The 16,781-nt window shown below is 40.5% G+C and overlaps 1 protein-coding gene and 1 pseudogene across 2 annotated transcripts; one reads left to right on the top strand and one right to left on the bottom strand.

The window, feature by feature from the left end:
* Window positions 1–912: 912 nt before the first annotated feature.
* Window positions 913–2,277, top strand: LOC306664068 (gap junction alpha-1 protein-like; annotated as a pseudogene). The gene has a single exon. The product of its transcript is annotated as a gap junction alpha-1 protein-like (transcript).
* A 2,305-nt stretch (window positions 2,278–4,582) lies between these two features.
* LOC306664955 (olfactory receptor 2Y1B-like) lies at window positions 4,583–16,085 on the bottom strand (the record flags this gene model as incomplete). The annotated part of the gene is made up of 3 exons (XM_079146117.1): window positions 16,056–16,085; window positions 8,296–8,451; window positions 4,583–5,555 (listed from the first exon to the last, which is right to left on the bottom strand). The coding sequence occupies exon 3, from the start codon at window positions 5,513–5,515 to the stop codon at window positions 4,583–4,585; it is 933 nt and encodes a 310-aa protein (XP_079002243.1). The 5' UTR covers window positions 5,516–5,555; window positions 8,296–8,451; window positions 16,056–16,085.
* Window positions 16,086–16,781: the final 696 nt, after the last annotated feature.

Raw genomic sequence — 16,781 nt, 5'->3', positions numbered from 1 at the left:
ATAATTTTATTTTTTTATTCTACACCTTCAGTCACTTGCCAATACAAAAAATCCATCCTATATGAATGAAATATTGCAGACAACCCCAGAAAGTTGTTTCCAAAGCATTCCAACCCATATGAGGTCATCGTACATGAACATCTTGCCACATCCATTCATTCAACCCATATTTACTGAGCATTGATAGAGCACTAGGCTCCTTAAGAAACACATGGACCAATTCAAAGAGGACAAAGGTAATAATAGTGTTCACATTCCATCATAACTGGGTATAGTAGCATGACATCCACAGCCACATAGGAAAAAGTGCGTTCCTCAGGGAAAGAGAGGAGATGGTTTGCTCAAGTCCTATGTTAATCAGTGAAGGTTTTCCCTTAAAAAGGACGTCAGTATAGACTCTGGGCCATACCTCAAGCAATTAGGATGGACTTTGGCCCCGTACTGAACCAGAGAATGACAAGGAAACTTATCAATGCCAAAGGGAATTTGGGACCATGGGATCATGTCATAAGAAAACTACCCAAATGTAGCCACGCAGGTCAAGATATCTGACTCCCTTTACTTTCATTTCCTACTCAAAACTGTGTTTTTTATTTTTAATTTCTTTCCTTTATGTAGTGAATGGGAAACTCTGGAAAATCATTGAGAACAATTACTTTTTCTCTATTTAACTCCCAGTTGTCTTTTCTTAGTTACCATTTTTGTGAACTTGAAATTTATAAACTTACACTCCCAACAAACAAATATGTTTATTCTGGTTCAAATATCTCCTCTAGAATTATGTTCTAAACTAGATGGAATTTAACATCTTCTACAGCCTTATCCTGAATGGGATTCCTTTTAATTCTAAAAAGCATAAATCGAAGAATGAGGCAGGGCGGGGATGGAGGAGGGAGGGGAAGAAAGGCCCTTGATGAGATGGAGCGAGAGCTAATGACGTGTCCCGAGGCAAATCAGTCCGTGATTGGGAAACTCAAACCTTGGTTCCGAGCAGCGGATCGCCCACACGATCTTTTCAGACCTAGCAGACGTTGGCAGAGCATCTCTGATAAAGCTTATGGAGAAGCACATTCACCCTCACCCCGAGTGAGGTGCTTCCGTTTCCCTCCAGCGGAGGTATCCAGGCAACATGGGTGACTGGAGTGCCTTAGGCAAGCTCCTTGACAAGGTCCAAGCCTAATCCACTGCTGGAGGGAAGGTGTGGTTGTTGGTCCTCTTCATTTTTCGAATCCTACTACTGGGGACAGCGGTTGAGTCAGCTTGGGGTGACGAGCAGTCTGCCTTCGTTGTAACACTCAACAACCTGGTTGTGAAAATGTCTGCTACGACAAGTCTTTCCCAATCTCTCATGTGCGCTTCGGGGCCCTGCAGATCATATTCGTGTCCGTACCCATGCTCTTGTACCTGGCCCATGTGTTCTATGTGATGCGTAAAGAAGAGAAACTGAACAAGAAGGAGGAGGAGCTCAAAGTTGCCCAAACTGATGGGGTCAACGTAGAGATGCACTTGAAGCAGATTGAAATAAAGAAGTTCAAGTATGGTATTGAGGAGCATGATAAAGTGAAGATGTGAGGAGGGCTGCTGAGAACCTACATCATCAGTATCCTCCTCAAGTCTGTCTTCGAGGTGGCCTTCTTGCTGATCCAGTGGTACATCTATGGATTCAGCCTGAGCGCCTTCTACACTTGCAAAAGAGATCCCTGCCCACACCAAGTGGACTGCTTCCTCTCTCGCCCCACAGAGAAAACCATCTTCATCATCTTCATGCTGGTGGTATCCTTGGTGTCTCTTGCCTTGAATATCATTGAACTCTTCTATGTCTTCTTCAAGGGCGTTAAGGATCGTGTGAAGGGAAGGAGTGATCCTTACCATGCTACCACTGGCCCACTGAGCCCCTCCAAAGACTGTGGATCTCCCAAGTATGCTTATTTCAATGGCTGCTCCTCACCAACTGCTCCCCTGTCACCTATGTCTCCTCCTGGTTACAAGCTGGTTACTGGTGACAGAAACAATTCATCTTGCCGCAATTATAACAAGCAAGCAAGTGAGCAAAACTGGGCTAATTACAGAGCAGAACAAAACCGAATGGGGCAGGCAGGAAGAGCCATCTCCAACTCCCACCCCCAGCCTTTTGATTTCCCCGATGACAACCAGAATACTAAAAAAATTGCTGCTGGACACGAATTACAGCCACTAGCCATCTTGAACCAGCAACCTTCAAGCAGAGCCAGTAGCTGCGCCAGCAGCCGACCTCGACCTGACAACCTGGAGATCTAGATAAGGCTTGAGCATCAAAATTGTGGAGAAGAAAATAGGTGCTGTAGAAAGTGCACCTTAGGTGTTAATTTTGTTCCAGTGGAGGTGGTACTCAACAGCCTTAGTCACGAGGCTTAGAAAACACAAAGACGTTAGAATACCTAGGTTCATCGGGGGTGTCTGGGATAGGCAGGTGGAGAGGGAGGGGATAATATTTAACGTAGTGAATTCAAAAGAACTTAATTTCTAAATAAGAGTTGCATTAGGTGATCCATAGGTAAGGGCTTTTTCTCCTTGACATATACCCCTAAGAATGGTTCTGTGTATGTGAAAGAGTGGGTGATCATTGTGGTTTTTTTGTTTTTTTTTTTTTTTTTTTAATTTTTGTTGTACCAAGAAACTGAAATAGCTTTGGCCAGGAATAAATACTTCCTGAACATTTTATTTCTTTGCAACAAGAAAAAGACAGAAGATTGTCCTTATGTCCCTGCTAAAACATTCCATTGTTAAAATTTGCACTTTGAAGGTAAACTTTCAGTCCTCCAGGTGTCCACGGACTTGTGTTACATTTTTTTTTTATTCTTGGTATCAACTGAAAGTTCAGACAAGGCCCACAGAAAAAGTGTTCCATGCATTTGCCACACATTTGCATCTCAGCTGGTTCCACACATGTTCTTTTCTGCATCCATTTTCATCGTATCATTGCCATCACTTTTCTTCATTCCTCAACTACTATTCACATTCATTTAATGTTTTCTGTAAACATTTTTAAAACAGTTGTCACTTAACATTTTCTTTGAGTAAGTGTCAGGAAAGCAAGCCAAGCTCAATATTTAACAATCACTTGTATGTAAATGTGTGTGGAAGAATGTGTTTCTTTTGTCATGTATTAGTACAAGCAGATTCAGTATAAACTCACAAACACAAATTTGAAAATAATGCACACACCATGTTCAAATTTGAACCTTTCTCATGGATTTTGTGGTGTGGGCCAATATGGTGTTTACATTATATAATTCCTGCTGTGCAAGTAAAGCACATTTTTTTTTTTTTTCCCTAAAATGTTTTTTCCCCGTGTATTCTATTACGGATACTGGTTTTGTTAATTATGATTTTTTTCCTTTCTCTTTTTTTTTTTAGAATGTAGCAATAATACTATTACTGAAATGAATGATTTCCTTTTTCTGAAATACAATCATTGATGCTTGAATGATAGAATTTTAGTACTGTAAAAAGGCTTTAGTCATTAATGTGAGAGACTTAGAAGAAATGCTCAGAGTGGACTATTAAGTGTGCCTAAATGAATTTTGCAGCAACTGGTATTCTTGATTTTGTCCTACTTAATACACATTAATTCAGAACTTGTATTCTCTTATGAGTTTGACAGTCTTTTGGAGTGACCAGCAACTTTGATGTTTGCACTAAGATTTTATTTGGAATGCAAGAGAGGTTGAAAGAGGTTCAATAGTACACATGTAACTAATTTATTTGAACTATATGCTGAAGACATCTACCAGTTTCTTCAAATGCCTTTTAAAACTCATCACAGATGATTGGCAAAAATGGTGAAAATGCTGAATATTATACTTTTCTTCTTGCACATCAGCTACATAAGGAGTTTTGTACAATGAAATACTAATTCATTTGACATTCCATGTTAAACTACTGTCATGTAAAGTAGATCTAGTCCATCAGATCATGTGTTCTGGAGAGTGTTCTTTATTCAATAAAGTTTTAATTTAGTATAAAAAAATAAAATAAAAAAATAAAAAGCATAAATCTTTGATAGAGTATCTAGTCTGTGTATTCATTATTTTTTATCCTTTCTTTTTGTTTTACGAATACTAATCCATGATGGATAAGTATTCCATTTTGTGCTGACTAGATTAACTGCAGTTCATATGCCTGACTGTGTTAATGAGGATAAAGTGAAAATTCAGAATAAGATAGTAGAGATGCAGCTATGGCCATGAAGTTGCTTTAAAAACATAGTAAAATTATCATTAGTGTTACCATAGCATGTGAGTGTATATTTGATGGTATTTGAATAAGTAAGCAACTATTCATTGAGACTGGAAAGACATTAGCAGTAGAATACAGGATTACTTGACTGTGAGAAATTCTTTGGAGAAGTTCTTTTAAGGGATGATTAAATTTTCTTCTAACAAATTCCAACCCTGAAAGGGTCTGGGAACAGCCAGAGAGTATATGTATTAGATACTTCACTCTACCCCACAGGAAAGTAAAACAAGTTCAGTTAAAGCAAGTGCATAACAAATTCTGTCCCCTGTGTTGGCCTCACCTGTTCTAGTAGCTCTTGATCTCCCTATGCCTGCTCCTTCCCCATAACCTTCCTAACTGCTTTCTTCACATCCTTGTTCCTCAGTGTGTAGATCAGGGGGTTAAGAGTGGGAGCAAGAATCATGTAGAGCACTGCAAGTGCTTTGCTCTGGTCCTGAGAGTAGTTGTCCTTTGGTTGTAGATACAAAAACATAATGGTCCCATAGAAGAGTGAGACCACCATTAGGTGGGAAGCACAAGTCCCAAAAGCCTTTTTCCTTCCCTCTGCTGAGCGCATCTTCACTACTGCCCTGGCAATACACACATAAGAGGTCAAGATGATAGAGACAGGCATGCCTAGGATGATTAGCCTGGCAATAAACATTTTGGACTCCGTTGGGCCAGTATCCACACAGGAAAGTTTAACAATGATAAGCAGCTCACAGAAGAAATGATCCACATGCCGGTTTCCACAACGAGGCAGCACAATGGCCATTGAGGACTGTAGAAAGGAGTTGGCAAAGCCAGAGGACCAGGAAGCTGCTGCCAGGAGGTGACACAGCTTGGGGTGCATGATGGTGGCATAGCGCAGGGGCCAGCAAACTGCAACATAGCGATCGACTGCCATCACTGCAAGGAGCACACACTCAGTGGAGCCAAGTGCCAAGGCCACCCAGTACTGGACCATGCAGCCAGCATAACTGATCTTCTTGTTGCCTCCCCACATGTTCACCAGCATCTGGGGCACAATGCTAGTGGTGAAGCAGAGGTCAAGCACAGAAAGGTTTCTGAGAAAGAAATACATGGGTGTATGGAGTCGAGGATCCAGAATTGAGAGTGAGATGATGGCCACGTTACCCACGAGGGTTATGCTATAGAATGTCAGGACAAAGAGGGAGAGGATCAGCTCCAACTCAGGATGCTCGGAGAAGCCCACCAAGATGAAATCCCCGCCTGAGCTGTCATTGCTTGTTTCCATCTGCTCTGCAGTGGTGTCACTGAGGGAGATTCCATGCCATCTGGAGTGGAATTTAAGAGTAATAGGTGGGTAATTAATATATGTAATGGACATTGGACAAGCAGAGCCCCTGGACAGAACCTAAATTATATTTTATTTTTATTTCCTCTTGTCTTTTCCAACTCCTTTCACCTGCAGTTGGGTGTGAACTCCAACAGGCTCATGACCTCCATGGTAATAAAAGTATTGCAACCATTTTCAATTACATACAGAATCTAAATTCATTAATTTGAAAGCCCAGCCTCATGAATACTAAAAACTCAGAATCTCATTCAGCATTCAGTCTTCACCTCTTTCTAGCTAAAGCTCCTTTCAGGTGAACTCTTACGTTTCAGGGAGGGGTTACAGGCAGCCACTCCCTTTCCTGCCATTCTCTGCCAGCCTGTCAGCAGTGCCTATAGGGTTTCCCTATTTGGGTCCTGCAAAGGGGAAGGGAAGGGATTCCCCAAGAGCTCTTATTGTCCCAAGACAATGTTATGCTCTCAGAGCCTGACAGATGTTTAAAAACTGACTGTTCTCATGGGAAATACGTGTATTCTTTAGACATTACTTTGCTAGCCAGTAGACCTACATATGCCCAGCACAGGCAGATGACTCTCTTTCTGAGGCAGCTTACACCCACCTTTTGTAAACTCTGGGGGTCAGGGTCTTATCCACAATACTTTGTCCCTTTGTTCTGCTTGTGGCCCTACAAAATAAGATCAGAACAACCCTTCAGCATGAGCTGTCCCTTCACTGTGACCCTCCTCTGCCAGATAGGAAACCATTTTTCATCTTTTGGTTCAAGCCCATTGCAAGCAGCCAAGACTTACTTGACTCTATCAAGGTAGCAGTCGTCAGCACTTTTCTCATCCCTAGACTTTTAGTGTGACACTTGAGCCTGGTTCATCCTGCCCCCTCCCAACTATAATATGCATTTTTAAAGTCTCCAGCAACCTCCGCTGAAGTCTTCCACCTGGAGGCCTCTTTCCTGTTGGGAGAGGGATGTTTTTGTACTCATATCAACACTTACTCCCAATGAATTTTCATGATTTTCTCCTCTCCTCTCCCTTCTCTTAATCCAGTTTAACTTTTCAAATGGGTGAAGCTCTCTGAGTGAGTTGTCCAAGAACTATAAAACCATTTATTAAATTCATTTTCTTATAAGATCTACGTATGGCTGTTTTTCCACATTCACTTTGAAGATGGTCATATATAAAGCAGAAAGGGATGCATTTTAAGATACGGTTCTTATGTATCAATCGCAGCAGGCAAGGGGGACACCCAATAACAACATTTTTGGGGTAGCTTCTCTGCATGCCTTTGAGTACAAATGATTCATAATGAGATAGAAGATTTCAAATAAATAAGCAAAAGTTTAAAGAAATTTAGATTTCTTTTCAGTGGGATTTGAAATAAAGGTGCCAGGAAGGAAATCAAAAAGTCAGTAACAAATTCACTCTATTTGAATAGAAGTTGAATAAGAAACCAGGCAGCAAGGCAAAAGGCTATTTCTATACTTTTCATTAACATTTCCTCCTTGATTCTTTCTGTGTTGTCCCTCTACTGTTAAACAGCAATTCTTCATAGTACTACTTTCAAGATAGTCATTGCCTTCAAGAAGATTTGAGATATCCAGGTCTCTCCAAATTTTATTCATCCCCCATGAATCACATTGAGTTTAAGACTTTGTTAGAGCTAGAGATGTATAAAAGTGGTAGGGTACTTGCCTAGCTTGAACGAGGCCCTGGGTTTAACCTCCAACACAGAAGGTGGGGAAAGTCTCCTCATGGGACTCTACCCCTTTTCCTTACAACAGCATATTATCTCTTCATTGGTACATAGGTTATTAGTTGTACTTTTTCCAGGTCTTCAAACTGAGCATGTTTAGATGGTAAGAGTGGGGCACTGGCATATATTCAACCTTTTAGTGTTCTCCTCAATGATTGGTCTGTTTCATTAGAATGAATGGTTAAATAAATTTGGCATGCTATACAGTTGTTTTCCATCCTATAGAGTTGAATAATTTTGAATTAATCCATACCTAAATTTTAAAGTCACAAATAAAAGTTAGAGGAAGGGGAAAGGAAATAAGTGGAAAGGAAACTGATCAGGTGTAGTTTGCCATTGCACAGAGGCAAAAGAAGTATACATGTGATATAAGGGTAGATTCTGTTTATAAGCAAAAAATTGAATTTCCAGACACTCTGGGTTGGAGCTCAGAGATATGACATGGGGAAGAAGGAGGTGGAAGAACATGAGACAGTGTTTATTTTCTTCATTATTAAATATATGTCCAGCAATTGCCAAATATCATTCTTATTTGGATTAATTAATTTAGCCAAATATCTGGCAAGCAACACATGTATATTCAGTGAATATCTGTCCAAAGATCCCAAAGTATGTGATCTTTGAATCAAATCTGGAATTATCATATTTTGTTTGATTCACCATTTTTTTTAAGTTGGGAATTTTAAAAAATGGAAAGGTCTAGTATCTCATTTGAAAAGTCAATGTTCATCCAAGACACCAAATTAACTTCCAGTGAATTTAGATTTAAGAAGACAGAAATGTTAACTACCCTGATTTGATCATTATGCACTACATACATCTATCAAAGTTTTATACCATACTCATTAAGTTTGTACAATTCAAATAATTAATTTTTTTGTAAAATTGGCCGACAGTCCTCTCCAGTTCCCAGTCCTCATACTACTTATCCCTTCACCCACCCACCTCACAAGTCCACATGTCCAGCTTACCTGTCTGCTTTCTACCAGAGTAATTTATCCCCATCCATCTGCTCACTGAACTGAGTCTTGTTATCATGAAATTCTATGGCTTCATCAATTCCAGCCAAGCCCATGAAGACTCTGCAGATTTCTATGCTTTGGGCTGCAAACTATTTCAAGTTTCTCCTGCAAGTAAACGTAGCTTATATTCTACATCTAAACAATGTGGACTGGCAAAGACAGTATGATCCCATAAATCTGTAGAAAAGAAAAACTCAGTTCTTCATTTCCTTTTGCTACTTTGAAGTTCTTAAATATTATAAGAGCCCATTGTCATAAAAGTACCTGATAGTTGCTTTGTACTTGTTTGTTATGATAATTAAACTTGAATTTCACAATGACACTAGAAGGTAGCTAGATATTAACATTCTCACTTTATAACTGATTAATTAACATGCAGTAGGTCACAGAGTATGTAAGAAGTGGTAAAAGACCCAGAGCAACTAGTTATAATCCTTTTGCACTTTTCTACTTTACAGAAATTTCATATCTCCATTTGGAGAATGAGAGAAAAGTGGTAGTGATAAAGAAAAGGGAATTAATTGGTATAAAAAGAGTTAATTCATCAGGGAGTTGGGGAAGTTTGCTAAAATGGGATAAAACAAATAATTCATGATAATATTAAACTTATTATAATCAATAATAGATGAGCTTTTTGAATCATTCTTATTCGGATTAACTAACTTAGTTAGAGAACCTTGATTATGCTATCACATGCAGTCCAAAGTACTGAACATGAAATTCAGAGATCTCTGTTTAAATCCCTTACTACATACATCAACTTGGGGAAGTCTTTAACATTTCTGGGTCTTAGTTTACTCCTCTGTAATATTAGAATAGCAGTATCATAAAATTATTCTTTTGTGGATTATCTTTAAATTTATCCAAAAGTAAATTTAAACTGTTATTCACTAGGTTGGCAGCAGTAGTGGTAATAGTAAGAATAAAGGTAACTTTTCTCAAGCGCACACTATAATCTTAGTAGAGAAGAGTGCTTTGCCTGCATTGCTTCACTTTATGTTCATCTGTAATCTCTGGGTACTTCTCTACATTGCCCCACTTTATATTCCCATGTAACTTTATTAACATTAAAGTCTCATTTTACAGAGTAGAAAAATGAAGCTTACAGTGACTTAGAGGTAAAGTTGATGTCACATCCCTAGTGTGTGACAGAACTAGGACTTAAAATCAGAATTCACTGATTCCAAAGTTCATGGTCACTACCTGCCATACAATACTACCTACACTATTTTAGGTGGTTATGTGTATAATCCCTTTGTGTTTTATTTCTCTTAGTACCTGGCACATAACAGGTATTCAGTGAGTGTCAGCTGAATAAAGGGAAGAGGTAGAACTGCCAGAGTGTAAAGCATTCAACAAAAAAAAATTCTCAATCCTCATTGCTCAGGATTGTAGGAAGAGGGGAAAAAAGATCAAGTGTTCCTCCCTACAGTCATCTATATATACTTAACTGTCTTTTTAATAATTAAAAATCACCCTAAGAAAGCATTAAAGATCCAAGTTTATGCTGATGTAGGGTCTGAAGTAGGCATCATAATCAGAAGTACCTCTTGGCTTTTGAGACCCTCCCAGCTAAAATATGGCATCCAGAGAAAACCAAGGAAAATACTCACCTTCACAACATTTGTCATTCTAACATGCTAAAAGCAACATTCTTGTCATGTTCTTTGTCATCCATTTAAAGTCCTAGTATGAGGTGAGAGAGATGAATTCTTGGGGAGAAGAAAAGAGAAGTTATGCTAGGACTCTGCAAGACACCAGGGTTTCATGGACCTGTTGTAAGTAAAATCACTGTCAAAGCAGCCAAGACACAAAGTTGTGTTTTCGCTTGGCCAACACTGTTTATCGAGCTAAATAGTGTGTAGAACTTTTTTACCAAAATACAAAGTTAGGACCAGGAAAACAAATTGGGATCTGCCAGTGTCTTCCTTTGCTTGCTCTTCATATTGCTCTTCCTTCTTCAGCCCAAAAACTATTTTGCTGGGTCCCAATCTAGGAAATGCTGTTGAGCACCCAGATCTTATCTTTATCTGCTCCTCTCCTTTTCCCCCAGGGGTCGGGATAAAATGTTATCCTGGATCTGTAAAGGATCACAGAATAAAATATGTCTAGTGCACCAAGGATTTCTAATCAGCTAAGTCAGTTCTGCCAACTCACAGATAAAAACCTGTCTGCTGTGCCTCAAGGCCCAGGAGACAACAATCGGAGTGACTGGGAGTTCTTTCTGCCTGTCCCAAAGTTTATCATTGCAGGCCGCTTTTAAACTAAGTGCCCTGGGACTTGTAACAAGAACCCTTACTTATTAACGCTGAAACAACAAATAACTTTCAGTTACTATGAAGTTTCCCTGAGGGATGTTCCCCAAAGTGACTAATTAGTGTAGAATAGTAGGAGACCCTTAGGAGAAGAAAAATAAAGTAGCTGAGACATTAAAGTCTGTTTCTCCATTCTTCCTCTTAACTTTCACAATTTCTAGGTGAATAAATGTTTTATTGAATGCTGTAATATTTAAGTAGCCACTAGAATTTTATCAGTAAAATAGGGAAAGAATAATACACTACACACTGTTAGGGAACATAAGAATAAAATAACCAAAAGGTTCTAAAAAGGCAGACTTCCTAGTTACAATAGTTTGCAGGGTTGTTGCGGGGGGGGGGGGGGGTTTGTTCATTTGTATTTAATAAAATATATATGGTGTGCATAGTAATGATCCTTGACTGAATTTACACAAATTATATGATTTGAAAAAAAATACTAAAATAAAGGTAGGTTGCAAGAATGTATACATTTTCTGGTAGATCTTTTAATTTACCCATTAAAATTATCTTATTTTTTTAAAAAAGTTGGGGGGGAATCCCATAAAAACAGAATGAAAATCAGTGGGAAGAGGAAGAGTATTGATGGGGAGAGCAGAAGGATGGGAAAAGAGAGGAACTGCAGAATAAAGTTGACCAAATTATGCTATGTACATATATGACTATACATGGTTAATTCCATATTTATATATGTCTATAAAGCACCAATTTAAAAAAAACAATTAATAGGAGGAAGACCAGTAGAGTAGAGGAAGAAGAATAAGGGGAGGGAGGATGGAAGGAAAAAGGGAAGTACTGGGGCTGAAATTATATCCCATGCATATATGATTATGTCATAATGAACTCCACTATTATGTATAACTATAATGCACTCATAAAAATATTTTTTAAAATTACCATATTTTTCATTCTCTCACAACCAGTCCTCTGAATTAAGGCTAGGGAAATAATATTCATGAACCATGTACATGCCTAGTTGTTCAAAAATAGGTTGAATTCAGTCAATTAATATTTATCATTTTAAAAAGCCAAGCTGGAGAGGAGGGGCAAAATGTCAGATTGGAGAGAGACAGGATTTCTCCTGGGTCCACTATCCAGAACTCAAGCAGCAGGAATACTGCTTCGCCCTGAGGCTCAGAGGGAAAAATCCTTAGACTGAAGGGGCAGTCTACGCTGGCGGAACCAGAGACTATTAGACTCATTAAACAGATCAAAAAAATAAGTTATCCTGAATTTATCAATTGTCCACAGAGAGCAGACCCAGGAACAATCTTGGCACTGCAGCGCCGTGGTGCAAACAGGAACTAGAACCCAGATCCGTGAGCTCACAGTAAGGTCTGCCTCAACCAATCTAAGCCTAGTAAAGACAACTGCAACTGACCTAAAAAACCAGTGGAAAATCAGAAACTGAGAGCATGTCACCTGGTGGTACATAAAATGGAGAGGCTAGAGAGAACCCAGCTCTCCCCAGCCCTGCGAGTCCTGTGGGTCAGGAAGTTCCAAGGGTGGGTGTAAGGGCACTTGGTTCTTAACTTACCTGGTTGACCAGTCCTGGCAACCCCCTGCTCCTGCACCCAGCAGGTCCTGGTACCAGCCCAGTCCTGGGCACCCTCCCCAGTCTAACACCCACCACAGCACTGGGTCCCCAGTGCCTGCAGGATTGGGCACCAGTCTGGCACCCACCCAGGCTCCACAACCCACTAGCCACCAGTTCCCCAAACCCCTGGCCACAATCTGACCCACCACTATGCTTCCAGGCCCATAGCTCCACAGTTGGCCCATAGCCCAACCTGTCAGGCTGCCATTTCACCTTCAGGACTGCCCGGCCCAGCCTACAGCTTCACTGCTGAGCTGGAAGGCGCATCACCTGACCCAGGCCAGCCAGGCCCACCAGACATAAACAGCCACTTCACAACACAGCTGCAGCCCAGCCTGCTTGGACCACCACTTCACAGGCAGGCCTGCCTGACCCAGCTAGCCAATTCCCCACCTGGCCCACCTGGCCTAGGCCAGTTAGGCACCCCCGATCAGTCACTACACTGCCTGGCCCAGCCAGCGGCTTTGTCACCTGACTGCAGCCCAGCTTGCCTGAGTCACTTCACTGCCAGGCCCACCTGTCCCACTCAACAGGGGGCCACCCTGCCTGCAGCCAATCTGCCCACACCAATCTCCCAAGAATGTCAGTTGGGAAGTCTTAAAACTCAACCTTCGACTCTGTGAGTAACATTATGAAAAAAAGAACTCAACAGCCTACAGCCCATACTTCTTCATAACTCAAGAAGAAATGAAAAGAAAATTAGCTGGGCACAAACAGTGAACACATGCTCACTGATTATTTTGTCCACCACAGTGGGAAGTGTTAACATTTTAGACTCCTATATATATATATATATATGTCTCTCTCCTCATTTCTAGCCTTTCGTTGTTTTGAAGGTGTTATTTTCCCATGCTCTGTATTTTGAGGGTTAGGGTTTTTGATTAGCATATTTCAGTTTTATTTTGTATAGTTTTTGCCACTGTGCTATCTCTCACTCTCACTCTCTTTTATTTCTATTGCCAACAGCCAAATTCCATTCTCTCTCTCCTTTATATTCTTCTATTTTTTCTTCCCCTTTCTCATTAACAACATATCCTGTTACCACTGCATCTGTCCTATTCACTTTGAAACTGCAAACAATTTTCCACCCTTCTATATCTTCTTCTTTCCTCACACTCAACTCTACCCTTAACACTTCTTAATACTAATTGATGTATATAATGTCTGCCCCTACCACCAATTCACAGCAATAATTAATATGGTAGAAATCAGAGACAATATCTATTGTTTGATTTTAAGGGCCAGGCATCATTTATGATTATTTACTGTTTTTACTGACTGAAATTGCTGATCCTACTATTTCAGCAAATTAACACTGTATATCAAAATAAGAGCTAAGTACCTAGTCTACTGCAATAAGTTGTTTGCATAGACGGTTGCTATCATTGAGCTCCCCTCCCCCAATCTGTGAGGTAATAGTAACAGAGGGACACTCACAACCTCATCCCCAACTTTTGCCTCTAGGCACGTCTAAGCAGGCTCCTAGAGGTGAGATATAATGTGACCCACATGAAGGTGCATTACACTCCAGGGAAACTTCTTGAGTTTTCTAATTCATATTAGCAGAGGTCTGAGGAACATGTATGGGAATTTATTTTAAGGGTGCGGGATAATGATGAAAGGAACATAAAATTTGACATGACTGAATTTATTGATATGGGCCCATTAAGCAGAATTTCTAGATTTACTGTAGCTGTTCACAAGGTATTAATAGGTTGAATGGTTGGCTGAAGTATGGGTCAAAAATGGCCTACTGTGATTAAGCTGGAAATGCCTGCCCTCTCTTGGCTTACTGTTGATAAAGAGATTCACAGCTCAGAGAAATTGGAATGCTGGAGTAGATATGACATGTCTAACCTTCACCTCTACATTGGGAGGATCCAGAAGATACGCCCTTCACCAAGGATATAAGAAGCTTGTGAGGAGAATGGCAACATCCTTGAAGAACTTTTTCATTGTTCTTTTCTGTATACCAGACCTCATCATAGCAGCGGAAATCAATTGGGAGACTTAAAAGCAATGGGAATAATTGGATCCCAGGGAGGGAGGGGCCAAGTGGCAACACTTAATCTCCAAAAAGCTTTACTATTAATCTTTCTCCCATCCATCCTCAAAGGAACTTAAGGTCTTTAACCAGGGTCACTGTGCTTTGGGGGAAAGTCTATACTCACACCTTTGGGGTACTACTAGACACTGGCTTTGAATTGATGCTGGTTCCGGGAGATCCAAAACGTCATTGGGGTCCTCCAGTAAAAGTAGGGGCTTAAGGGGGTGATCTGTAGAGTTGTGGCTAAGATCTGACTCACAGCTGGTCCCCAAACTCCTCCTGTGGTTATTTCCCTAGTCCCAAAATATATAATTGGGATAGATAGACTCAAAAACCCCACATTGGTTCCCTACACTATAGAATGAGAGCTATTATGGTGGAAAAGACAAAATGGAAGCCAGTAGAGTTGCCTATGCCTGGTAAAATAAAAATCAAAAACGAAATACTGCAACCCTGGAAGTATGGCAGAAATTAGTGCCACCATCAAGGACACAGGGGTGGTGATTCCTACCATATCCCTATTTCAATCTACTATTTGGCTGATACAGAAGATGGATGGGTCTTGGAGAATAATGGTTGACAATCATAAGCTTAATCAGGTTGTGACTTCAATTGCAGTTGCTGTACCAGATGCCCATTTTTGGCTTGAACAGATTAGCACATTTCCTGGTACTTGGTATGCAGCTATTGATCTAGCAAATGCTTTTTTCTCCATCCCTCTCAGTAAGACCCACCATAAATAATCTGCTTTCAGCTATAAAGGACAGCAATATACCTTCACTTGTCCTTCCCAAGGGGTTTATCAACTGTCCAGCCCTATGTCATATCTTAATTTAGATCTTGACTTTGTTCTCCACAAAGTATCACAATGGTTCATTATATTGATGATTTTATGCTGATTGGACTAACTGAGTCAGAGGTAGCAATCATTCTGGACTTGCTAGTGAAGTATTTGCATATAAAGGATGGGAAATAAACCCCACTAAAATTCAAGGGACTTCAACCTCAGTAAAATATCTAGGAGTCTAGTGGTATGGGGCTTGCCAAGATGTCCATTCTAAGGTAAAGGATAAGCTGTTCCATCTGGTCCCTCCTACAAACAAGAAGCACAACACCAGGTAGACCCATTTGAATTTTGGAGGCATCACATTCCTCACTTGAATGTACTACTGTGGCCTATCTACTGAGTAACTTGAAAAGCTATTTGTTTTTTGAGTCAGGCCCAGAAGAGAATAAGGCTGTGCAACAGGTCCCAGCTGCTATTCAGGCTGCTCCTTGGGTCATATGACCCTTGGGCCATATGACCCTGCAGAACCAATGGTACTTATGGTGTCAATGGCAGATTAGAGCTGCTAGAACATTTGGCAGGCCTCCATAGGTGAATCACAGAGAAAGCCATTGGGATTTTCAAGCAAGGTCCTTTCATCATCTGCATACAACTAATCTCCCTTTGAGAAATTGCTCTTGGCCTACACTGGGCCTTGGTGGAAGCTGAATGCTTAACCATGGACCATCATGTGACTATGTGACCTGAGCTGCCCATCAGGAACTGGGTTTTATCTGACCCCACCAAGTCATAAAGTTGGATGCATATAGCAGCACTCTACAGCACTTAGTGGACGTGGTACATAAGTAATTGGGTCCAGGCAGGTCTTGCAGGCATGAGTAGGTTGCGTGAAGAAGTGACCCAAATTGCCCATGGTTCCTACTCCTGCTACAAAGCGTGAATGTATGGCCTCATGGGATATACCTTAGTGATCAGATGACAGAGGAATAGAAGACTAGGGCCTGGTTTACAGATGGTTCTGCACAATATGTATCACCCAAAAGTGGACAGCTGCAACACTGCAGCCCATTCTGAGACAACACTGAAGGGCCGTGGTGACAGGAGACTTCACAATGGGCAGGACTTCAGAGGTGCACCTGATTGTGCATCCTGCTTGGTAGGAAAAATGGCCAGATTCATGGGATGTAGCCAATGGTTTAAATGAATGGTCAGGGACCTAGAAAGAACAAATTGGAAAAAGAAATCTATGGAAGAGTTATATAGATAGACCTCTCCAAATAAGCAAAAGATGTAAAGATATTTGTGTCCCATGTAAATGTTCACCAAAAGATGACATTAAACTAGTGCCTCAACTCCGATCAACAACCATCTACAGAACAAGTATTTAAATTCCACCTAGATCATCTCCCAACTTTGATTGAGATGATGATAACTTAGTCTCCAATATCTTGCCTTTTGCTTTGATCTCTCTGTATACACTTTGCTTTGGCAAAAGCTCCTCAGTATGCCACACCCATGTTCTGTTTGTCTTATGCCTTTGCTCAGTTTTTCATGAAGTCAGCTCTCTCTTGCTTTTTTTGACATCTTTAATTTTGAGTGAGACCACTACAGAGGCAAAGAGACTACCTCCACTGTTGTGGTTGTTGTCTTATGATATATACCTGACTCTCTTCAGGAATGGGCATTATA

Source organism: Sciurus vulgaris (assembly GCF_902686455.1).
Source record: "Sciurus vulgaris genome assembly, chromosome: 6".
Lineage (NCBI taxonomy): Eukaryota > Metazoa > Chordata > Mammalia > Rodentia > Sciuridae > Sciurus > Sciurus vulgaris.
Note: the sequence above shows the minus strand (reverse complement) of the source record. Positions and strands in the feature narration are given on the sequence as shown.